Genomic DNA, 24,570 nt, shown 5'->3' on the forward strand with positions numbered 1-24,570 from the left:
CCCTGAAAAATGAATAAAATAATCTGGATACTTCTGTAATCACTGTTCTTATTTAGCATAAGGTGAGATTTTAGAGATTTTGCTTCCACATCTGGAATTAGAAGCCAGAGGAAACTGTAGAAGCAGGCACAATAGCAACATTCAAAAGGCATTTGAACAGATTTGTGGTTAAGAGGGGTTTGGAGGGTTTGGACCAAGGGCAGCACATGGGATTAGTCCAGAATACCATATTGGGCAGTGTAGTTGGGCCAAAGGGCCTATTCTATTCTGGAATTTGGCCAGGCAGTGTCCATGGAGGGGCCAAGTCAGAAGTGCAGCATAATACATTGAGATGCCAAAGGTATGGATAAAGTATTCAACAGCATCTCAGATGACTTGGGCTCAAAGACAGAAAATATTGCAGGAATGACTTGCTTGGGTAAGGGGTTTCAATCTCTGTTCAGGGTCACCAAGAGTTTCTCCAGGTGTCTATTTTACACGACTCAGTTAACTATGTTGAAGATGTCGTGGCTATCCCTTCTAGTTGAGGATGATGGCCTTCATTCCGTTGATCCGCAGAGCGAAGACGCCTGTGCATGTATTTGTTTAATGTGTACTTGATGTTGCACACCAAGAAGCATGTGATGCTTCACAATCAATCAACTCATTCCAATGGCATGAAAACCATGACATTCGGAGCTGATAGATTTGTTGCCGCCTTCATAGCCATTGAGTTCAGTGTAACTGTGTCCGCCTGTTGCACTGCTGAGGACTTGGTTGGATTGTTCTTTGTCAGGGACCTCACCACCGTGGGTGACCCTACCAGGACCCCAGCTCCAGATGACATCACTCCCGGGATCTCAGGACCACACAAGCCTCTGGAAGGTGACAATCCACGGAGAAGGTGGAAGACGAGAAACTAGTGAAACTAACACAAGTGAGGTTTGCTCTTTTTTGCCTTATTTTCAAATTTTACATCAATGATTTTACCAGTTTGTATTTCTGGATTGTACAGATGTGATCATGTATAGCAAGACAAATTTAAATCAGTGTGGCAGTATTAATTCACTGTTGCCTCAGACATCGGCCATATTATTGATGGTATTTTGTCTACTTTCAGTCAATTAATCAGTGAAAGATTCACTACCATCTTCCTACAGATATTGGAAAAATATTAAAGCTGCTAAAATGTTTGTTGCTTTTGTTGGGACACAAACTAAAATCTGTTTGCAATAGATTTATCTTTATGTGTTATTGGTTAGTTTACTTTTATATTATTCATTTAAATTTTTATTTTGCAACCTGGCCATATGTGATAACTTTGTGGAATATAGTAATGCCACATCCTTCTGTTGCAACCTAATGGCAGTTTACCTGTGGCACCACCATTATTTATATAGATGTATGCATGTACCGTTTGGGCTGGCCTGCCCCTGAACCTGTGACTCCTCTCTCCCTGATATCCCCCTAAAGGCCATTACACCCAAACCCCTCCCTCTGCCTGCCTTGGCAGGCATGCAAGCTGTGCTCACACTTTAAGGTGATTAAAACCTATTAAACATGGTTGTCTGATTGTGGTTGATCGGTAATACATTACCCTGTTTTTGTATTCTGTTCTGTCCTTTTCCATTCTCTTCGTTAAGGCCATGAATCACAAAGCTTCTCCTGTGAACCTTTTGGAAGAAGAAGCATGGGAATGTTTCATTCTGCTCCTCTGTGCGAACTCTTGAGTTGGAGGATCATCTTGGAGGACTCTGAGGTGAATAACACAGATTGCTGGCTTTTCACCTCTTGGAGTGCCTCTCACACATCCACCCCTCTTGAGAGTTTCTGCAGGTCAGATTGGAGTTGGTCGGTTCCATCTGCTTCTGTCTTCCTTTCCGAGTACCTTTAAAGATAAAGAACTTCTTGATGTTCTCCTTGGTCACTTCTCAGCAGTTCACCGGGAAATCAAAGAGGAGTTCACAATTTTCCAACCTGCATATTCCTCTACATTCCCTGAGGTCAGCAACTTCACGTGCAAGGAAGGTATGTGGCCATCACGAGTCGTTAACCCGCACTTTTGGGCTCTCAAAGCGTGAGCGTGCTGCCCGGTTACATATTAACAGTTTAGGGGACAGGGCCCCTTCCGCCCTCATGAGCGACTTGCCCACTCTCAATGATGGTCACACCTCTTGCCCGCTGTTCCAGCGGATCTTCCTGGAGAGGCTGCCCGAGGACATCAGGCTGCTTATAGAGGAAGAAGAATTCGATGACCCCAGGGAAGGGGGCTGCCCAAGCAGACCTGCTATCGGTGGCGAAGAGGGATGCCTGCATTTTGCTCGAGCAGATGATAGCACCACGTCAACAGCGCCTGGCCAGGAAGACCACTGACTGACCGTCTGACCTACCAACTGACTACCCGAAAGCCATGCCCCACCAGTGAGCATTGCTGTTTCTGTCACCGACTGTGGGGTCCATGGCCCATTGATGCCCCTGCCCCTTCCCATTCCAGGGAAATACCCAGGCCAGCCATTATTAATGGCTGTGATGGCCATCCAACTGTATAGCCTGCTACACATTCAAGACTCCCTGTCGGGTTGATGTTTCTTGTGGACACTTGGACACAATACAGCGTCATTCCCCCGACCAGCTTGGAGACCCCCTGCGGTAAAGTGGGCCGGGAGCTCCGAGTGGCAAATGGCTCTAACATCGGAACATTCAGCACCCACACCATTCTCCTACACTTCGGGAACAGACAATTCACTTGGAAGTTTATAGTAGAGGCCATGCAACAACCATTACTGGGTGCAGATTTCCTGCAGGCCAACTCACTCCTGGTAGATATTAAGGGGTGCCGGCTGGTACACGCCCGGACATTTCAGTCACTCTCAGTCAAGGGCACTGAACTCAACAGCCCTCACCTGCACTCAGTGAGTACCAGTGACAATGCATTCACTCGGGTCCTAGCAGAATACCCCTCCGTCACCATGCCTCACTTCCATTCGGCAGAACCCAAACATGGGGTGAGGCATCAAATCATTACAGAGGGCCCTCCCCTCCATGCCAGGGCCCAGTTTCTCTTCTCCCCCCCCCCAAGAAACTCAACCTAGCCAGGGACGAGTTTAAAAAGACGGAGGAACTCAGCATTGTGCGGCCCAAGGCAGCAGGTGGTTGGAGGCCCTGTGGAGACTACCGCCACCTCAACGAGGCCTCCATACTGGACAGATATCCCATGCCCCATATCCAAGACTTCACCATGAACCTGCAAGGACCACGGATATTCTCAAAACATCCCAAAAACTGCCACAATAACCCCCTTTGGATTGTTTAAATTTCTCTGCATGCCCTTTAGGTTAAAAAAACATGACTCAGACTTTCCAGAGGATGATGGATGCAGTGTGCCATGATCTGCATTTTGCTTTCATCTACCTTGATGACATTTTAATGCCAGCTACTGCCATACCGAGCACTCCACCCACTTAAAACAATTATTCACTAGGCTGAGCTATTTCAGCCTCACCATCAACCCGGCCAAGTGCTGTTTTTGACGAGAGACTATTGACCTCCTGGGCCATCGTATCGACCAATGTGGAGCCAGACCGTTACCCATGAAGGTGGATGCTATTCGCTCTTTCCCTGGCCAATCACCACTGGTGGATCACAGGGATCCCAATCACCAGCCAGACTGCTCAAGCCACGCCCCGGTGGTGACCCGGTCAAGCTGACTATAAAAGGCAGAGCTGCCAGTGAATAAGCTCAGTGTCAAATACACTCTACTGGTGTGTGTGTCTTTCTTCTCCCATGGATTCGAGCCACAGCCTGAGGACTATAACCGAGAGCTATAACCTAGCTGTAGCAATAGCAACCTTGCTACAATAGTAATAAAACAGTATCATATTACACGAAATTTCTTTTTGCCTGCTGCAAGGCAGATTTGCCACTGGCAGAAATTGCCTAAGCGCCTCTTATGGTCAGACTTGCAGCAAAAGAGAGCCCCTCTCCACGCCCCCAGAGACACCGAGGGTCCATAGATTCACCCTCAGCGCTTCCACAGCCCCCGCAGCCACACATTTTAGCTTGGTGAGGTGACAACTGTAGTTCACGAAGAGGCTTTACTTAACAAATTGTCGCAAGATAGGAGGCTTAATATGACAAATTGTCAGAAGGTAGAAAGCTTTATTTGATAAATTGTCAGAAGATGGTAGGTTCACAAATCCAACCATACATAAGGATAAACATGAAATATATTTATCAATGATCTGTTTCACAAAACCAGCAGGTATAATCTTTGAAAGCTCAGATACACATGACAGCCTCATGTTGCAGCTCAATTATTTCCAAAAGAGGGGAATTAAAGTGAGTTCAACGCTACCGAAGATTGTAAATAATGACAAGGAGAAAGAGCACCTTATATTCTATCTTGGCAGTCTCCAACCAGATGACATCAACATGGACTTCCAATTCCCATTTAAACCCCTCCCTTGATCGCTCTCTTTGCCTGACTTCCTTGCTCCAGTTCCCACCCCCTTCTCCTATCAAAGAGACATCTTTCTTCGCCCTTTGCCCACTCCCCTGATCATTTTTCTCTTCTGCTTTCCCATCTGAATCCACCTCTTGGTCCTTCCCCGCCCCCCCTCCCCCCACCATTTTATTCCTGCGTCTGCCTGAGTTTTGACACTCCTAGAGTTGGCTGGATTTTACATCCTATAGATGTTGCTTTGCCTGTTGAGTTTCTCCAGCATTTTTGTTTACTAATTCGATGTGCATACGTTTCTAAAAGTGTAATTGAAATATTTATTTATTCAAGATCATAATTTTAATAGTTTGAAATATCCAAGGTGCAAAATATCTTCAAAACTGCTTAGGACTCTTTTTTAATCTTTTGCGTCAGCATCTCTTCGTGGCACAAATTTCAGAAATATAGGATTTTTAGGACGCATGGATCCTTTAAAATCAATTTCCAATGGGAAGGCCTGGAATAAAACAGCACGGTAATATTAAATTAACAGAGAAGTTTGGTGAGAGGCAAATGACTTAAATTTCATCTCAGTATCCTTTGGTCAGCAACTATTTCATAATTCCCTTCCATTACAGTGTTACGAGCCCAGAGGGCCCCAAACCCCAGCAACAACAGAAATTCACCAAGACAAATGGTTACTTAAACAAAAGTTGGTTTTAATTATTTTTAAACATGAAAACGTATTACTATTAACTTAACTAACCTAACTTAACCACCTTCTAGTTCTAAGTGCATGTATAAGTTCAGAAAAGTTCACAGTCCAATCTTGCTTCTCACTCCTCCAAGTTCACTGGTTGCAGGCAATTCTTATACTGTGCACAGAATTTAACATTTATGAATTTCACCAGGCTTGGGTGCTTGATAGGTAAATGGTTACTGCTCAGGTAAGTTTTTGCTGGTTCTCAGAGAGAGATTTGTTCTTAGCTGGACACAAACTGATACCTTCTAATCAGACACATCAGTGTCTTGCCGAAGAAACTTTCCCCCTCAGGGATCTCCAGATGATAATCTCTTTCTTTCAGGTCACCACAGAGTTCCTTTTTGTTTCTCTTATTTCAAGTAAAATGTTAGGCAGCCAGTCCTCTCCTCTTGTATGGACCACAAGGGCTTTATATAGGCTGAAGTCAGAGCTCACAACCTGTCTTCTAAAATGGGGGTTTTCCACAAGCTTGCCAGCTTGTCCTGTTCCAGTCCCAGCTGCTGCTGCTGAACTGTAGAACTGAATGCTCTCTCACACCCAGAGAAAAGCCTGTTTTACTCTCAAAACCACATGACCCTCTTAGAACAGCAAACTGCACTCAGACAACCTGTGGCTCCAGACCTAATCCTCTGAGTTCTTTCATCTGTTGTTTTCCAAAACAATAATCCATTTGTGTAGTCTCTATTGGCACTCCCCAAAGTTTTTGCAAAGGCACTTGTTGCCGGCCTGCCTGGCTTGAGCAGAGCTCCAGTATTTCGAATGAGATCTGTTTTGAAGTGTTTGTATGTGACCTACACTTAAAAAAAAATTGCCACAATTTACCTCCTTTAAAACATATCTATATACAATATAAAATACAACATAATCTATCACAACAGCAAGTGCTTTTTAATCACTATAACTTTTTCATGCAATTCCTCTATTGCCGAATGCTCACCTGTGTCTCATCACATGGTACAATAGTCAAGTGCTGAAGGATTGAAGCAATTGCCATCTTCATCAAAAGTTGTGCAAATCGCATCCCAATGCAGTTTCGAGGACCCATCCCAAATGGCAAGAAGATGCAAGGATTCCGAGACTCCCTTTCCTCTTTCCTGAATCTAATTATATGGAGAGAAACAGATTATTGTCAGATTGGTTAGGAGAGATGGATGAAGAATGCTTTGAATTGACAATCACTGAGACGTTCCCTAATTTACTGATCCACTTTGCAGTGCAGCTTCACAGGGATTGACTGTGCTTTGCCAAGACCCTTGTGATAACTTTCCATGAAGTTACCATAGTCAAATATGTCTTTTTATTTAAAGAAAATCTTGATGCAAGAGGAGGATACAAATGTGTGTCCGTAGATCCTCTAAATATTTTAGAACTTCAGCGGGGATTCCAAATACTTCAGTGTCCATCTCCAGATTAACATCTCCAGCAGAGTTTCAGACAGTGCTCAGTTGGCTCTGATGGGAGGGTCACCTCGTCCGTTTTGGGATGCAGCTAATCTACTCTGAGGTACTTGATGGCAAATGTTTGCTGGATGGACAGAGATGAATTAAAAGCCACATTGAAAAAAAATGTAACATGGCATCTTCATTGACAAGCCAAAATTCCATGCCTGCACTTGATCAGAGTGGAGAGGAACATTTGGAATAGGATTGAGAACCTTGATTCTTTGTTGGAGGCAGACAACACAATAGGACCACACACCAACATCCATGCTACACTCCTCCATGACCTTTCAAACATGCCTGTTTAACCTAAGGCATGGTGACTATCTCAGCATTTCAATCCAAAAAAAAGTCTTCCTCAATCCCAAAGGTCCACTGAAAAATACCTAAATTAAGTCTGACATTATCTGGACATTAAAAGAGGCCATCTACAGGAATAAATGCTTTAAGTTCTAACAGGTGCTTAATTCACTGGCCACTTTCCAATTTCTGGTGTGCTAAAGAGCATTACTACCTTTTTTTTAATTCACAGGGCCATCAGGGAATCAACCTCAAAGCAGCATCAAATGAAATTTGAAAGGGTGGCTACGTGTCTTCAAGATAATAGAGTGGTCTGGGAAAAATGCCAGGGTTTCATTTAACAGATTAACGCCTGAAATCCATCCCAGTTACGACCGACAAAAGTGCTAAGTAATGGCACAGCACTACATATTCCACCAGAAGAGAAAGTAATTCCAATGAATTTAAGGTAATGCTTAAAAACCCTTTTGACCAAGCCTTTGGTTACCTTAACAGGCATCTCTTTTAAATAATTTTACTAATGAACTTGAGTAGAAGGGCAGCAAAAGCCATAAACTGACGTATGGTTTTGGGGATTAGATTTCAGATTTATTGTGAAAGTATCTACATGATCCTCAACATCCTCAACATCCATTGGAGCGCTTTCATCCCTAACGTCGAAGTACTCGAGATGGCAGAGGTCGACAGCATCGAGTCCACGCTGCTGAAGATCCAGCTGCGCTGGGTGGGTCACGTCTCCAGAATGGAGGACCATCACCTTCCCAAGATCGTGTTCTATGGCGAGCTCTCCACTGGCCATCGTGTCAGAGGTGCACCAAAGAAAAGGTACAAGGACTGCCTAAAGAAATCTCTTGGTGCCTGCCACATTGACCACCGCCAGTGGGCTGATATCGCCTCAAACTGTGCATCTTGGTGCCTCACAGTTCGGTGGGCAGCAACCTCCTTTGAAGAAGACCGCAGAGCCCACCTCACTGACAAAAGGCAAAGGAGGAAAAACCCAACACCCAACCCCAACCAACCAATTTTCCCCTGCAGCCGCTGCAACCGTGTCTGCCTGTCCCGCATCGGACTTGTCAGCCACAAACAAGCCTGCAGCTGACGTGGACTTTTACCCCCTCCATAAATCTTCGTCCGCGAAGCCAAGCCAAAGAAGAGAAGAAGAGATCTACATGACATCACATGCAACCCTGAGGGCAAGACAGAATTACCACATATTGGTAATGCAAAAAAAAACTGTGCACAAACAAATAAAGAAATGTAAACAGATAAAGAAATGCAAACAAACTGTACAATACAGAGAATTTTAAAAAATCAATATTCTACTAAAGAGTCCTTAAATGAGCCCCTAGCCCTTTTACACTGAAAAGTTGTGCCATATACATGACCTGTCTCTGAAAGCCAGCTTGCTTATTCGCACAGAACAGAAAAAAGCCGAGTCTGTGAGTCCTTTTACACAGCAAGCGGCTTACTGGAGCAAAAGAGGTGGGACGTGTAGCACAGCAGCGTCACTGCCTAGTGTGACATGTTGAGAAAAGAATCCGATTTGGTGGGTCTGGACACACAGCTTTTATTAACACACAATTATAGAAAAGCATGAGATAATGTTAACTGGAATAAAACATGCAGTTTATAAAGGAGTGTGGGAAAATGTTACGGGAATAAAGTTCGCGTGCGCAATTTATAAATCGTTGATTTCAGCAATTTTCACAGATAGACATTCAAACCTAAAAACTACAATTGTTATGGTGCCAAGATTAAGGTTACAGAATGGTTTTAAATACAGCAACTGTAGCTATCTGCCAACAAATGTGTGCCAGTGTATTAAGTGTCTATAAATGTTCTATTGTTGTATTGATAGGTAACCAAAATGTAATCAGAACTAATGCACCAACTTCAATTGGCCAGTTAACAAGGGCAGGATAAGGCTAATCGTATTCAGTAGCCCTTTAGCAAACTTTTATAAAGCCATAAGATATAGGAGCAGTAATTATGCACTGTTTAACATTTTCCCATACTCTTTTATAAATTGTGGGTGCATGTTTTATTCCTGTTAACATTATCCCACACTCTTTTACAAATTGTTATGTGTTAATGAAAGCATGTGATTGCAAACCATTATGTCCAGACCCACTGAATCTGATTAACACAGGCAGTGCTGACATTTGTACACTATGCGCCTAGTAGTGTCCACTGCTCTACTCGATGCTGAGTATTAAACTTTTCTGGACCCAACATTGCAACGTCATCTTCCCTTGCCATTTTGACCTGGCAACACAGATTGACCATTTTAGATATGTCCAGCAGTGCTATGCTCCAACACTGAGACTATTTCCTTGGAGCATTGAAGACGTATAAGTCTGGACCACCCAATCCGCCTTCAATTTTTTTTTTACACAAGAGCTCAAAAGGCAGATAAAACCTGACTTTCAAGCTCTGTGCAAAAGGAGCTCCTAGTTGACTTTATTGTTGAGGAGTCTGATGGTGGAGGGGTAGCAGCTGTTTCTGAACCTTATGGTGTGGGTCTTGTGGCACCGACACCTCTTTATCTCTGTCTGGTGGTGATATAATGGGGTGGATTGGCTTGGTGACATTGGTAAGAAGAAAACACGGAGACTTGGTAACACGTACCTCTCAGGTCTGAACTCTTCAGGTTCTGCCCAATACTTTGGATCACGGTGCAAGACATAAGCAGGAACCACAACTACTGTGTCCTTTGGAATGGTCACCCCATTGAGTATGACATCTTCCTTGCAGACTCTTTCCAAGCGAGGTGCAGGAGGATATAACCGCAGTGTTTCAGATATCACCATTTCCAAGTACTCCAATTGCATGACATCATCATAAGTGATAGGAGCCTTCAAACAGAAAAACACTGTTAACCATGGGATAGGAGTATGGATGGGTGCTGATTGATGCCAGCAATGCAGAAAGTTAAAATATTTGTCATAGAGTAGGAAAATACTTTTAAACAGGAGGGTCTGCAGATGCTATGATTGTACTACAAAGCACAAAAATGCAAGAGAACTTCAGTAGGACGCGCAGCGTACATAGGAAGCAAAGGTACATAATCAGAATTTTGAGTCTGAGCCCTTCATCAAGGCATGAGCAAAAAGGTAGGGGGAAGAGGAAAGAAGCTAATAGGTAGGAGGTCTTAGGTGTGAGGGCAGAAGAGGAAAAAAGCTAAGAAATGATGAGGGGAAAGGGTAGCTCTCTGAATGGCAAAGTAAGGGGGAGGAGAGCTGGAAGAAAGGAGACAGAGGGATGGGAAGAGAGGGAGACAGGGGAGTGGTCCAAGAGAAACCAGAGAAACTGATGTCAATACCATCTGGTTGAAGAGTGTCCAGATGGAACACTAGATGCCATTCCTCCAATTTGCAGGTGGCCTCAGTTTGGTGGTACAAGGTTGTGGACAGACATGTCGGTGTGGGAAGTGGGTGTGGAACTGAAATGGTTGGCCAATGGGATCTATCCCTGCCATTGCTCAATGAAATGATCTCCTGGTCTCTGTTAGCACCAGGCATAGTAGATAACCCCTACAGATTCTCAAGTGAACTGTTACTTCATGCAGAAGGACTGTTTGGGGCAGTGAGGGAGGAGGTGTTGGCGCAAGGGTAGATGCCAATGGGGTGATTAGTGAGAAGGGATGAGAGCATAATGGAGTCATGGAGAGAGCTGTCCTTTTGTAAAGGAGAGGGGTCTGGTGGTGTGATGGTGCTGCAGCAGCAGAAATTGTGGAGCGTAATATATTTGATGGATGCTGGTGAGGTAGTAGGTGAGGACAAGGGTAATTCTGTCTTGGGTGGAGGGAGACAGGGCAGATGTGTGGGAAATGGAGGAGATGTAGGCTTGGAATGCATCTTGGATGTTCTGGAATGGAAGACCTCATCCTGGGAGCAGATGTGACAGCAACGATAATATGCGACATGTTAACCTTCACAATTTTCTCCCCTAGAAGGTCTGTTTATGAAGAAAGCAAAGAATAAACTGCTGGAAGAGCTCAGAGGGTCAAATTGAACCCTCTGTCTTGATAAAGAGTCCTGATCTGAAATGTTGATTGACCATTTCTCTCCTTAGATGCAACCCAACTCATCGAACCCCTCCAGCATCTCTTTGTTCGTTCTGCAATTTTTATGTTTCTCAAGATTCTGGTATGTGGGCAGGGGAGGTGGGATACTGTGATGATGTTTTTACTCATGCGGCCATCTAAAATCAGGACCACTGTCACAGATGAATGAGGTCACACATTGAAAACAGAGCAAGACAAGGATGGAAGTGTTAAAGGGGAGAAGGGAGGGAGGAATTTCTTCCCTGAGACAGCCAGAAATCTTTTAAATCTCTCCCAAAGAGCTATGGAGATGGTGTTATTGAACAGATTCAAGTTGGAAATTGACAAACATTTGAGCTACAAGGAAAGAAGGGGCATGTTGAGTAAATGGGAAAGGGTGTTGACCAAGAGTGGATCACTGATAACCTCACTGATAGGCTCATAGGCTAGAGGTAACTACAGACATCATTGTTGCAGGAAAAACACAAAGCTGGAGAAATTCGTCAGGTCAAGCAGTGTTCTTTATGTAGCAACGGTAAAAATAAATAACTGGTGTTTCGGGCTTGAGCCCTTCATCAAGGTGTGGAAAAATGTCAGCAGGCATCCAAACAAAAGAGTGGGGAGGGGAGGGGGAGGAAATGGGTTTTTGCAAAGGCAGGAAGGGAGGGAGGAATTAGCAGCGATCAAGGGGAGGAGGGTGAAGGGAGGAGGAAGAGAGGGAGGAGAACTGGAAAGGGGAAGGGAAGGAGGTTCATTAACATACTCCTGCTCTTATATTCCTTATGTGATGGAATTTATTAGAGATATGTGAGGTGTTGCAGTTTAGGAGGTCTAAATGGGAGGGACCCTCATTGTGAATAGTAAAGATCTGAGGAGCTTTGTAAAGCAGAGGACTCTAGGAGTACAGTTACATAATACCTGGCGTTACAGGTTACTGGTGTAGTGCACGTTGAAAGAACCAAAGACTTGTTGATCCAAACCAAGGCTTTTATTAACTAAAAGACTGAAGGATATCACAAGTAGGTCGACCAGTCCAGAAGCAATCCTTTAAGACCTGCCAGTAGATGTGGCTACACTCTCAGCCAATCACAGTCATCCGACACTACCATCTGTCCATGTATACATTGGTGATAGAATCTGTACTATCTCAGATGGGGTGGTTAAAAAGCCTTCATCTGTCAGAGTAATGAGCATAGAACTTTAAGGTTATATTACAAGGTTATGTAAGCATTGGTGAGCCCCCATTTTGAGTATTCTGTTCAGTTTTGATCACCATGCTGAAGGGAAAAAGTTGTCGAGGTGGAGATGGCGCAGAGAAGATTTTCAAGGATGTAGGCAGAACGTGGGGGCCTGAGCTATGGGAAGAGTTTTAGAAGGCCCGGGCTTTATTCCTTGGAGTCCAGGAGGATGTGGAGTGTTCTCATCGAGGTGTACAAAAACAGATCAGGTTAACATGAGGGGAAGAGGTTGAATAGGAAAGTGATAGGTATCTTTTTTCTTTACACACAGAGTGTGACGAGAATGGAACTGGCTGTTGGAGAAGGTGGTTGAGGCAAATACTTAAAACGTTGGCAGCGTTTCACAGAAATTTGGACAGTTACATGGATAGGTTTTGTTTCAAGGGATATGGGCCAAATGCAGGCAGGTGGGATTAGCATGGGTGGGACGTTTTGGTCAGCGTATGCAAGTTGAGCTGAAGGACCTATTTCCCAGTTTTATGACTCGATACTGTTAGCTCCATTTCCAAAATGTTAAAACTCAATGACCACGAAGACCTGTGGAACCTCGTGTAAAGAAAAAAGATACTATTTTTTTTAAAAACTTTCTCAAGAACTCACTTTGTTGGGAAAAGCCGTGTCGATTTCCTGCTGCAATTTTTTCTGCACGTCTGGATGCATGGCCAAATTATGCGCCATGTATAAAAGTGTGTTGCTGGTGGTCTCATAACCAGCAAAAATAAAAGTAATTCCCTGTGACAGAATCTCTGAGTCAGTCAGAGCTGCAGAGAAGGTAAAGAGCTAGAATTAATACTGCATAGTTAATTTTGAAACAGAATGTAAAATAATAGGTTTTAAATGCAAATACTTTCTAAAACTTTGGTTACTTTAAGGGTTTTTTTTCTCAGCATCAAATTTTCAACCCTCATCCCAGATGAGGCAACAACCATTTCCTTTTAAAACATTGCAGGGGAGCTTGGATCATATTTTTCTCGGGGAGCCCATTGTTCAGAAGTCCTTAAACAAATGACAGTCACCTTTGCAGCAGTTCCAAGTTGGATGCCTAACTTACCTTTATCCTTGGGAGACCGAATCCATGCTGTATTGACCATCCAAGTTGTTGTCCCAAATCCCCAAGCTGTAGTCCCCATGACATTCTTCAGTCAGACCCCTCTCCACATGTCCCGACTGTTGTTGGGCCTCATCCTGAAATGCCTGTAACCATCACCTTTTAATCCAACCATTGTGCTCACCTTTTCTCCCACCCCCATTCAGTTATTTACTCCAGACTTCATATCTCAACATTCCGTACCATTCTCTTCCACCCAAGCCTTCAAGTGCATATTCCCCATAATTGCCATCGCCCACAGCAGAGGACCATCTCACTTATGATTGCCAGTTGCCTTACCTTCGCCTTAGGAAAGATGTAGTGATAATGAGATCTTTAAGATTTTTCTTATGCTGGAAAAACTGAATCAATTCACAAGATGCTGGAGGAACTCAGCAGGTCAGGCAACATTCATGGAAGGCAACAGATAGTCAACATTTCAGAGTAAAACCCTTCATCATTCCCAAAATTTTGGCTATTTATTGCCTTCCATGAATACTGCCTGACCCACTGAGACCCTCCAGCACTTTGTGTGCTGCTTGATAATGCATTTATTGTCATATACTTGGTACAATGTACACATGCACCAAAATTCCAAATTGTTTCAAAAAGAACTACATTGCTACAGGCATTTACATGTCCAATCAAGACCTCAATCCTTGGCTGAAAATGGCAGTTGCAGCATAGGACCCTAGCAGCATCTGGCACCTATGGCCAAGTCCATCTAATGCATAGTTATCAGGAGAATAGAACTTCAAGGCATATCCTCTTGATAATAATGGATGGAATAGTCTTGAAAGAAATGACAAACTAATGTTCTGTATGTGAAATTAGCGTTCCCAGCATTCCAGTGCTAGGGAAATCACATTTTCTGGTCTTATATGATCAAAGTATTAAAAGGACAATCAACATGGTTTATATGCCGATACTCCTCATTGGAATTCCAGTCCTACAAGCATTGTCTCTCTTGTCTAGATAACACTTTCCATTTTCTAATAATTTTCAATTTCAAAACGTATCACACTTCTAAGAAATGTAAGTCTTGATATTCTGAATTACAATCTTATCACTCCAATAAGCCAAACTTCATAGTTGCAGCTTTAATTCATTGACATAAACTTTTTGCATAACCTTGCATTGATTTTTATGACTCTGAGTAAACAAAGCATTTGGTTACATAACGATATAAAGCTGATAAAATGATGAGAAGATGATCCTAAGACTACGAATTCAAAGAAAGATATTTTGAGAGATTACATCTCCTTGCTTTCTGAGAACTGAATCGTAAGCTCCGAATCTGCACGGATATTACAATATATGACATTGTAGTAACTATTGGTTACCTACAGATAACAATATTTCTTAAAGGGAAAGTCATTATAACTAATTAAAGTAAACGCACAAGATTTTAACCTTTATACTCTGCAAACCACTGGCGTAATGGGCAGGAGGTACAGGGTGTATGGGCCACACCTGGTGGCACCATCGGGGGGGGGGGGGGGGGGACACCAAAATGACTGACTATAAAAAATTTCAGCAGTGTTTCAGCAGAAATGTATTATTTTTTATAAAAATATCTCTGCAGTTAGTTATAACCACAAAAAAAATTCATTAGCAAAACTGGACACGTATCAATATACCTACAAGTCTAAAACTCAATGCTAATTTACTTCTTGAACCTTCTAATGCGCTATTGTTATTACCCAATTACAGTGACATTTCAAATCATGTGGTTTCGTCTGGACGCGCGGCAAGCAAGCGCTGTTGTTTTTGTTGCTGCTGGTATTTTTACAACCACTGCTTTTGTCAAATTTTCTGGTATTTTAGCCTCCATATTGTGGGAATTAGTATTTGTGAACCTAGATCAATAACGTTTCTGAGAATGAAGTAATAATTAATGAAACTAAAAGATGGAGAAAAATCAAAAAAGGTTCCGCTCAGTTACTAATAATGTAGTTCAATGTAGAAAGATTTTACAAAACAATTTTGTGGCTAGTATTCATATAATCTAAGAAATATTATATTTAAGCAATTTACAGCTATATTTATCACATTATGCTATATGACATTGTAATTTTAATTTTGATAGTTATTTAACTCACTACTATTGCCATTCTTTCTTCTTTGGCTTGGCTTCGCGGACGAAGATTTATGGAGGGGTAAATGTCCACGTCTGCTGCAGGCTCGTTGGTGACTGACAAGTCCGATGCGGGACAGGCAGGCACGGTTGCAAGGGAAAATTGGTTGGCTGGGTGTTGGGTTTTTCCTCCTTTGTCTTTTGTCAGTGAGGTGAGCTCTGCGGTCTTCTTCAAAGGAGGTTGCTGCCCGCCGAACTGTGAGGCGCCAAGATGCACAGTTGGAGGCAAGATCAGCCCACTGGCGGGGGTCAATGTGGCAGGCACCAAGAGATTTCTTTAAGCAATCCTTGTACCTCTTCTATTGCCATTACATTCAGTGATATATGTGAATTGCAATTTGCAAGTAACATCAGTACAAAAAATTTACCAAGGATTCTGTATGGACTGATATGGGAGGAGGTCCATGGAGAAGGGTGGGGAGAGGGGGTGACACCATGAATTGCCACATTGGGTGACACCAACTTTAATGACACTACTGCTGCCAACTCAGACCCGAGACTACAGGTCACATGACTTCTACTGATAAAGGGACCATCCCCAGCAGAGATATCAGCTCCTCCATTGTTCTCATACCATCCATTCTAAAGGAATTTGAACTGTTCAAGTTATCAAAGGACATAATAGGAAGCATCAACTTCAGAAATAGAAGGCAAACAATGACCAAGGTTACCTTTGCATGTTGGGTCGTTGCCATCGTTCTGCTTTCTTTTCATACTGGATTCTTGAGAATCAATCATGAGTTGCAGAAAATCCACCCGATCCTAACAATTAAAATTTAAAAAATTTAAAACTCAACCCAAAGCATGAAAGGAGAAACAGAATCTATTGTCTCCAGCAGGACCACGATCAGAATCTAATCCAAACAGTAATTTCAGAAAGACCAATGTGATCTTTCCCATCTATGTCATAGAATATTTACAGCATGTTATGATGGCCCTTGGCCCATCCCGTCTCCCGATATACCCAATTCTAGATTCCAGGCTCCACCTATCAATCCATCCTCTTCACTCTTTACAAGTTTAAGTTCAAGTGTATTATCAAGTGCAACCCGACGAAACAGCGTGCATACTATCAGGCAATACATAAATGCAGACAGACAATACATAGGCAGGACAAATACACATACATCATAAATAAATAAATATTGTTTAGTATTGTTTGGATGGTTCATGTAAGCAGTTCCTTTCGTCCTTCATAAAGAGGGGATTGGAGTATAGGAACAGAGACGCCCTTCGGCAGTTGTACAGGGCCCTGGTGAGACCCCATCTGGAGTATTGCGTCCAGTTCTGGTCTCCAATTTTGAGGAAGGACATACTAGCTAGAGAGGGTGTGCAGCGCAGATTTACAAAGTTAGTTCCAGGGACGGCGGGGTTGACATATGCTGAAAGGCTAGAAAAACTGGACTTGTATCCGATGGAGTTTAGAAGGATGAGGGGGGGACATGATTGAGGTATACAAAATTATCAGGGGGACAGACAGGGGTGAAGTCGGATTACTTGTTCCCAATGATGGGGGAGACGAGGACGAGAGGGCATAGTTTAAGAATACAAGGTGGGCCCCTTAGGACGGAGAGGAGAAAACATTTTTTTTACCCAGAGAAGTGTGAATCTGTGGAATGCTCTGCCTCAGAGGGTGGTGGAGGCAGATTATGTTCAAAAGAGAGTTAGATAAGCCTCTAGTGGGCAAAGGAGTTCAGGGTTATGGGGATAAGGCTGGAAAGGGGTACTGAGGGTAGTGATCAGCCATGATCTGTAAAATGGCGGTGCTGGCTTGACGGGCCTACTCCAGATCCTATTGTCTATTGTCTGTTGTCTATTGACAGTGGGAAGAAGCTGTTTCTCAGCCTAGTGGTGGTGGTTGTGATACCTCCTGTGTCTCTTTCCTGATGGGAGTACCTGAAAGATACTGTGTGGTATGGAACATCATCGAATTTGCCCTCTTCTGACAATGATCTCATTAGATCACGTCGATGGGGGTGAAGTGAGACCCCAGTGATCCTTTCTGCCACTCTTATAGCCTTGTGGATTGACCAGTGATCCAATTCTCTACAGCAGCCATACCATGCTGTGATGGAGCCAGCCAGGATGCTCTCAGTAGAGCTCCTGTAGAAGGTTAACAATAATGGTGGCCAGTAGCCTTGCCTGCTTCAGTCTCCTTAGGAAGTGCAGTCGCTGTTGCTCCTTACTGACAAAGGAGAAGATGTGTGTGCGCGATAGGCCACTTGTTAAATGGACTCCCAGGAACTTGATGTTCTTTACTCTCTCCACTACCAAATTGTTGATGTGCAGTGGAGGGTGGTTGTCCCTGGTTCTCCAGATCTCCATGATCATCTCCTTCGTCTTGCCCACGTTGAGACTCAGGTTGTTAATCTTGCATCATATCTCAAGATTTCCCACCTCTTCTCTGGAGTGCGACTCATCGTTGTTGCTGATGAAGCCAACTACCGTGTCATCTGCAAACTTGAAGGCACTGTTGGAGCTGGATCTGCTGATGCAGTTGTGGGCCGGGAGGGTGAGCTGGCAATCCACCTGTGCTCAGCGTAATGGTGCTCCTGACCCAGACAGACTGTATTCTTTCACTTTGGGATTGCAGAATCCATTACAGAGGGGTGTGCTGAGTCCCAGCGAGGTACAGTTCTCCATCAGCCTCTAGGAAATTATAGTATTAAATGTCGAGCTGAGGTCGATGAACAACAGCCTGGCATTCGAGTTGTTGATCTCCAGGGGCAAGGCTCCTGTATCATCAGTGAAATGCTTTCTTCAGTGACTCCAGGACAATTTTTGTATCATTTTGAAATTGTGGCCAAATCCTCAACTACATCATTAAAATAGATTAAAAAAGCAAGACGCCCAATGCAGATCTCCAGGAAAAACCACTATTTATCTTCTTCAGTTCAAACAACATCCATTCACAAGATATTCAGATTTCTGTTAATTAGTGTCAAAGCTTCTTTTCTTCCATAAACATCAATGTTATAACAGTTATTATGTGGTATCTTATCAAATGTGTTTTGAAAGTCCATGTATGCCGTATTAACTGCATTACCCACATCAATTCAATCCATAATCTGAAGAAAATTCTTATCAGCTGTGCAAATACTATTTCATGGGATTTTCAAGGGAGTTCTAAATCTAAGTTGAGTGTTAAGGACATTTCATTTCCCAGTCAAAATTGTAGATCTCTTTCAAAGCAAAATGGCCCACACAGTCTCCAAAAAGAATGATAATCAACCATTAGAAGTCAAACCTTCTGTGACAGTGAAACGAAGACAAATTTTACAAGTTCAAAATCTTTCACCAGATTATTTGCCTGTTCCCCAATCTGGAACATGAAGAGCACTTCAATTTTAACGCCTGCAGCCAAAGAGACCCAATATCAGTGACAACAGAAATTTCTCCATCCTTCATAATTTGAAGAGAATCATCCATAATGGTCACACTCCCTGGTATTCCACTCTGGTGAAGGTTGAGTAGGAATCCTGAAATTCTCAGCCAGAGCCTTTGACAACACAAAGCCCATTCAGTGGTTCAAAGCACCAAAGTCAATGCAACCATCTAGTTTGTCTCACTTACTAACATCTATTTAAATTCCCTTTCAAAAATATTTATTTCACAAACCATTCAAAGTGGTTGTCCATTCGGATAGGGTATTCTTCATCTTAACAGTCTTATATAGTGAGTTTTCCAGTTGCTTGAGGTTGCTTATATGATTGGTGATCTACCAATTTTAAACTTCTGTATTTTTTACCTAGTTATTTTCTACCATTTTTTTTGCGGGTTGTTTAAGGTTGCTTGAATTCTGGATAATAGGGGTCTACAGCGCCCTTCCCAGATTACCGACTTTTCCACCAAAGAGTGGAAAAGATTTTTCAAGTTTCACATTGAAATTTCAACTGATCATCAAGTTCTCTGTATTTTTTGGCTCAAGCAAGTTCTCATATAATCTCACAATTGACCTGAAATCTATTTTGGAGACAATCACTCATTCCCCATTGGGAAGTCTGGAATAAATTAAAGGTTTGTAACGAGGTCACTAGGGCTACTGCTAGGTTATAGCTCTCGGTTATCGCCCTAAGGCTGTAGCTCGAATCTCCAGGAGAGTGTATTCAACGTTGACTTTATTCAGTGGCAGTCCTGCCTTTTATAGTCAGCCCAGCCACGTCACCACTGGGGCGTGGCTTGAGCAGGCCGGCTACCGATTGGTTACCTCAGATGCCTGGGCCCCGATTGGGCCCCCTACTATCCACTTGCGGTGATCGGCCAGTTTCACCGCTTTGCCGGTGGCCTAAGGAATGATGCCGCTTTCAACAGCCAGGTCCTGTGTTGGCCCGAGGCGCAGGCTGCTACAGGTTCTTCATTTTTGATCATTTTAAGCAACCTTTAGGAGCAAGAAATTCAATGTGCTTAAAAAGCCCTCCAATTTTCTTATTCCTTCCCCACAAGATCTCTTAGAAGCACTTTTCCCACATATAGTCACAACTTTGAACAAAATTCTCAAATCTAGAATATTTTCACTAAATACTTTTTTATTGGCACTTCCATTTAAAATGGTGGCCCATTATATCCGAGTGGATCAATGCTGTGATCAATCCAAAATCACAATAGTTAAAGGATGTTGAAACCTTTACCTATTCCTTTGAATTAAGCTAATAAACAAGACTATTTTCATTCTTTCCAAGGATCCTGAGATCCATTAACTGCCATCCAAACCCACTGCCTTTATTTTGATGTATTTTAAATACCGGCAGCCACAAACTATTACTAAATGGATCCCAATTTCTGAAAAGAACCTTCACTTGCTCTTTAACTCCTGTTGTAGCTTGACATATAGGGAAAGAACAGTTCTCATCCTCAACTTAAGGTTCTATTCTCCCTTTTCTCTCAATTACTTCTCACTGTCTTCTCCACTGCCACAGCCTCCTGCAACTTTGTGGAGACGTTCAATAAATAACAAGGTGTGAGAGCAGACAGCCAACTACAGCCATAATCGGGTTTTATATCACATGTGTGCCTTTGCAAATTTAAGCAACTGCAGATTAACACCATTTTCTCATTGAACTTCCTTCTTTGCTCAAACAATGTTGTCTCTGTAACCTCCTTCTCAGTTCTGAACTTAGGATAACTGTTGAAGGGGAAAAGACGCAGATCAGTTGCAGGAATGCAAGAAGTATCAATGTTTAATTTACTACTCACTTTGTGTTTACCTTCTTTCCTCTTTCTCTTGATACTTTCCAAGTTCCTCATGAAAAAGTCACTCACAGCTTTTGGGAAGAAGCTGAATTCAAGTTTGCTCATGACTGAAGTTAAGATAGGAAATATCACTGTGAAAGAGAAGCAAAATCACACCAAATTAGGACTGTTAAATCTTGCTCATGCAGGATTGTGCAGAAGAGATTGTGAAGAGTTATTGAGGAGCAAAACGTTGATTAAGCAGGAACTAACAAAGTTCTGTAAGTAATTAATTATGGGTAAGAGATATAGGAGAATGGTGTAGGGCAGGAGAAGAAACTGGAAAGATTTGAATTCAGTGGCATCTTTCGCAGACTCCAAGCAGAGTCGGCGTCAGAACAAATCTAATCAGGGTGCATTAGGGTAACCACCCGGGGAGGGGGGAGGACCACAAATTGCCGTTCGTGTGGCATTTTTGTGTGCTGCCCGTGAATGCCCCCTACCTCCCGTGACATTGACCCTGATCCAAGGTGCTGCCCTGCCAATTAAACATTGTTGAAATGCAATTCCAACAATAATTGAGGAATGTAGTAGACAGCAAGATTCCATAAACAGCCATGAGATTTTTAAAAATGCCCTTGTGAGGTTGATTTCCAATAAGTATTGACTGGCCAAGTACCCAAGAGAACATTTCAATTTCCTGACTAAAGAACGAGACTATTCACTCTCTCAGGAGAGCAGGCGGAGCCTCGATTTCACAACTTCTCTGCATTGTGTTCTTCCAGTCAGCCTTGTTTAAACCTTTAGAGTGGAACTTGAACCCACACCCTTCTGGTTTACAGATAGTTAACTTTATAATGGGCAGATTCTAAACTTCTATGGCTTGTACTTCCAGATGGTATTTCTAATCCATCTTGCTCTTAATAAACCATACTGAAAGTATAGGAAGAAGCCAATTAGCCATGTTCTCCTAGACCAATCCAAGACCAAATCAACTACCTTGATTTCTTCATAAGATAGATATCCACTTCCACTTCCAAATCTCACCGTTTTCTAGGTAAATTCTTAAGGTGCATACTTCAACAACTCGCTCCAGCACACTCCAAAATTCTCCACAGTCTTAATCTTTTTTGATTCCTTCTCACTAACTCTCCCATCCAGAGAGTTTAGAATTTTAGTCCTTTTATTGATAGAGACGGGGAGAAAGAATGTGTGAGTGAGTGAGCTAAAACCTGCCAAATGGAGTTTGATTTCAGGAAGTGTGAGTTCACATCCTTCATTAGAAAATAATAAATCTATTAATTCTTCTTTAATAGAGGGAGAATGCACCTAACCACCTGGTTTGCTCATCTCTCCCCTCACCTGCTCATCCCCTCCCTCTGTATCTCGATGATGTGATAAGATTATTGTCATATACATTGTATGGTGTATACATGTGATGAAATTCTTACTTGCCCCAGACAAAAAGATTCTTGTAAAGATAAACCATAATAGAATTAAAAGAGAGAATAAATGCATAACACAGATATAAATATTCACAGTAATCCCAGGGCAAAAAGAGAAGAGTTGCATAGTGCAGACAGTTCTTTAGTACTGTCTGAGCAGTCTATGGTTCATGCTCAAAAGTTTGATAGCTGTCAAAAAGAAACAGGTGCATGGTCCCCCAGGCTCTCCTTCCTAAAATCAACAATCATTCAGCTCCTTGGTCTTGGCGAAGCTGAGAACAAGATTTTTTAAATTTTGGCACCATCCAACCAGATTCTCGATCTCTGTCCTATTTTCTGATTCATTATTTCCAGTTATTCAGCCAAAAATGGTGGTGGTGGTGGTCATTGAATTTGGCTGTGCAATCATGGGTATACAAGGAATAGAGCCTCTTCCCCCTTACCCACATGGCTTCATTTTGCCATCCTTCTTCCACCATCTGGTTCCACCTAACACTAACTAGTCTCTCTATTCCAACCCCTTACAATCTGCTAAACTTTGGCAATCTGTCCTGTTCCCTGTAAGCCCAGGATGCATGAACGTTGAAGATATTGCTTGACCTGCTGAATTCTTACAGCATTCTGTTCATTTTCAAGCTCCTGATGGAGTTGGAGAAACTCAGCAGGTCAGATGTCTTCTTTTGTGGGAGGGTCATGAACAAGGGGACAGAGCTACAAAATAAGGGGTCACTTATTTAAAATTGAGTTGAAAGGGTAGCAACTCTCTAAAATTCTCGCTCCCAGAGGAGGCCAAATCATGTGATATGGTTAAGCTGGAGAAAGGTAAATGTTTGAAAAATTGAGAATGGGCACATCAGAGGAATTGAGGTCAGAGGCTTTGGACTGTAATAATTTGGAATAGTGGGGGTAAATTTGAGAAGAAAGGTGTCGAACATCTGTTTCGACTTTCTGGTGTTATTACGTTCTTTAGGTATTCCTGCTCTGATCAATCTAGTCCCACATTTCAAGCCTCATCAAGGAGTTAGCTTTTCAATTGAGACAACATCAAGCTGGAAAGTAAGTGTGATTAGGAACTTGATTTAACAACACAAGCAACTATATCACTGGACAACGAAGATTTTGCTTTCTGGATGGATTTTATGGATTTTGGGCTGCCTTAAAATGTTCTTATCCTGTTCTTATTTCTTAGATATAACCTATTTTTGTGATTTCCTGTCACATTTTAAGTTTACTTCAAGCATACAAAACCATAAAGTGTAACATATCATTGAAAATGCATTTTCTGCATTGGCACTTGGACATTTTCCCAGCTGATCTTGATGCAGTCAGTGATGAACATGGTGAAAGGTTTCACCAGGGCATTGTGACCACAGAAAAGCAGTTAACAGGGCAACTGGAATCCATCAATATGGCAAACTGTTGTTAGACATTGACATGAGAGGCATCAGATACTGAGTGAAAATGAAAATCAGCCGCAAAATGTTTTTAGGACTGCTGAAGTCAATAAAAGTTAATTTAATGTTTCTCCAATTTCCTACATGATACAGCAAATTTGAATTTATCCCTGTGTTCAGTTTGAAGTTGTCTACATAATCCCCGATTTGTTTTCAAGAAGCAACCTTTTGAAACAAATTGTTGTCCAGTGACATTGGCCTCCACAAAAGGTACAGAACTGGGTTTACCCCAGAGTTCAAAAATACTTCATTCACTAATCTATAGAAATTCCAGAAGGTGTAACAGAGCATTCAGGAACCGGCAACTAAAAGCAGAGATGCCTAGTCGCTCAAAAGAAAACCTTAATTTCTCTTAAATAAAGTAAATACTTTGAATCACTTACAAATTAAAATTAACGCAGGATTAAAAAAGGAAAATTCTCCTATTATCTTCCCATTGATGACAAATTGGTCCTTTGGGTTGTTGATAGAGTTGATGTCAACGCTAAATGAGGTACTAACAACTCCATCCATACTGTACGAGCCAAAGAAACTGGTAGAAGAGAAGAAAGCTGTTAATAGCTGTTTGATAATAACAACTGAGAAAGAAATACCTTACCACATGATTTAACCTATTTGTTCCATTGATCCACATTAGCTTTTATTCAAATGCATCTCTATACATTTATATCCTCTTGTTTCAAGGTAGACATGGACTCACAACTTTCAGGGTAATGCCATTCCTTAGAGTAGCAGGTTGGATTGGCAGTAAAGAAAGTGAGTACTATGTTGGCATTCATTTCAAGAGGAATAGTGTAAGGAGGTGTCAATGAGGCTCAATGGAGCACTGGTGAGACATCATTTTGAGTGCACTTAGAAGGAATGTACCAATATTGGAGAGAGCTCAAAGATTTACTAGGATTCCTGGAATGCAAGGACTAACATATGAGGAGATTTATCGACTCGGACTGTATTCATTGGAGTATAGAAGAATGAGAGGGGGATCTCATAAAAACATTCTGAAGGCTGAAAGGATTGGACAGATTAGATGTGAATAAGATGTTTCCCTTGGTGGTTAAACAAGAGGGCACTATCAT

General features: G+C 42.3%; 1 protein-coding gene across 2 annotated transcripts in view; it reads right to left on the reverse strand.

Moving 5' to 3' along the window:
- Positions 1-4,117: 4,117 nt before the first annotated feature.
- The window catches only part of LOC138746515 (cytochrome P450 3A30-like), a 117,901-nt gene continuing 97,448 nt past the window's right edge, over positions 4,118-24,570 (reverse strand). For both annotated transcript variants that reach the window (XM_069904740.1, XM_069904739.1), the window contains exons 7-13: positions 23,878-24,026; positions 20,620-20,747; positions 16,098-16,188; positions 12,803-12,963; positions 9,548-9,774; positions 6,118-6,280; positions 4,118-4,934 (exon numbers count right to left, since the gene is read on the reverse strand). In XM_069904740.1, the coding sequence (XP_069760841.1) occupies positions 4,836-4,934; positions 6,118-6,280; positions 9,548-9,774; positions 12,803-12,963; positions 16,098-16,188; positions 20,620-20,747; positions 23,878-24,026 (1,018 nt within the window). In that variant the 3' untranslated portion in view covers positions 4,118-4,835. The remainder of the gene's footprint in view (positions 4,935-6,117; positions 6,281-9,547; positions 9,775-12,802; positions 12,964-16,097; positions 16,189-20,619; positions 20,748-23,877; positions 24,027-24,570) is intronic.

The sequence above is a fragment of the Narcine bancroftii genome, chromosome 12, assembly GCF_036971445.1.
Source record: "Narcine bancroftii isolate sNarBan1 chromosome 12, sNarBan1.hap1, whole genome shotgun sequence".
NCBI lineage: Eukaryota > Metazoa > Chordata > Chondrichthyes > Torpediniformes > Narcinidae > Narcine > Narcine bancroftii.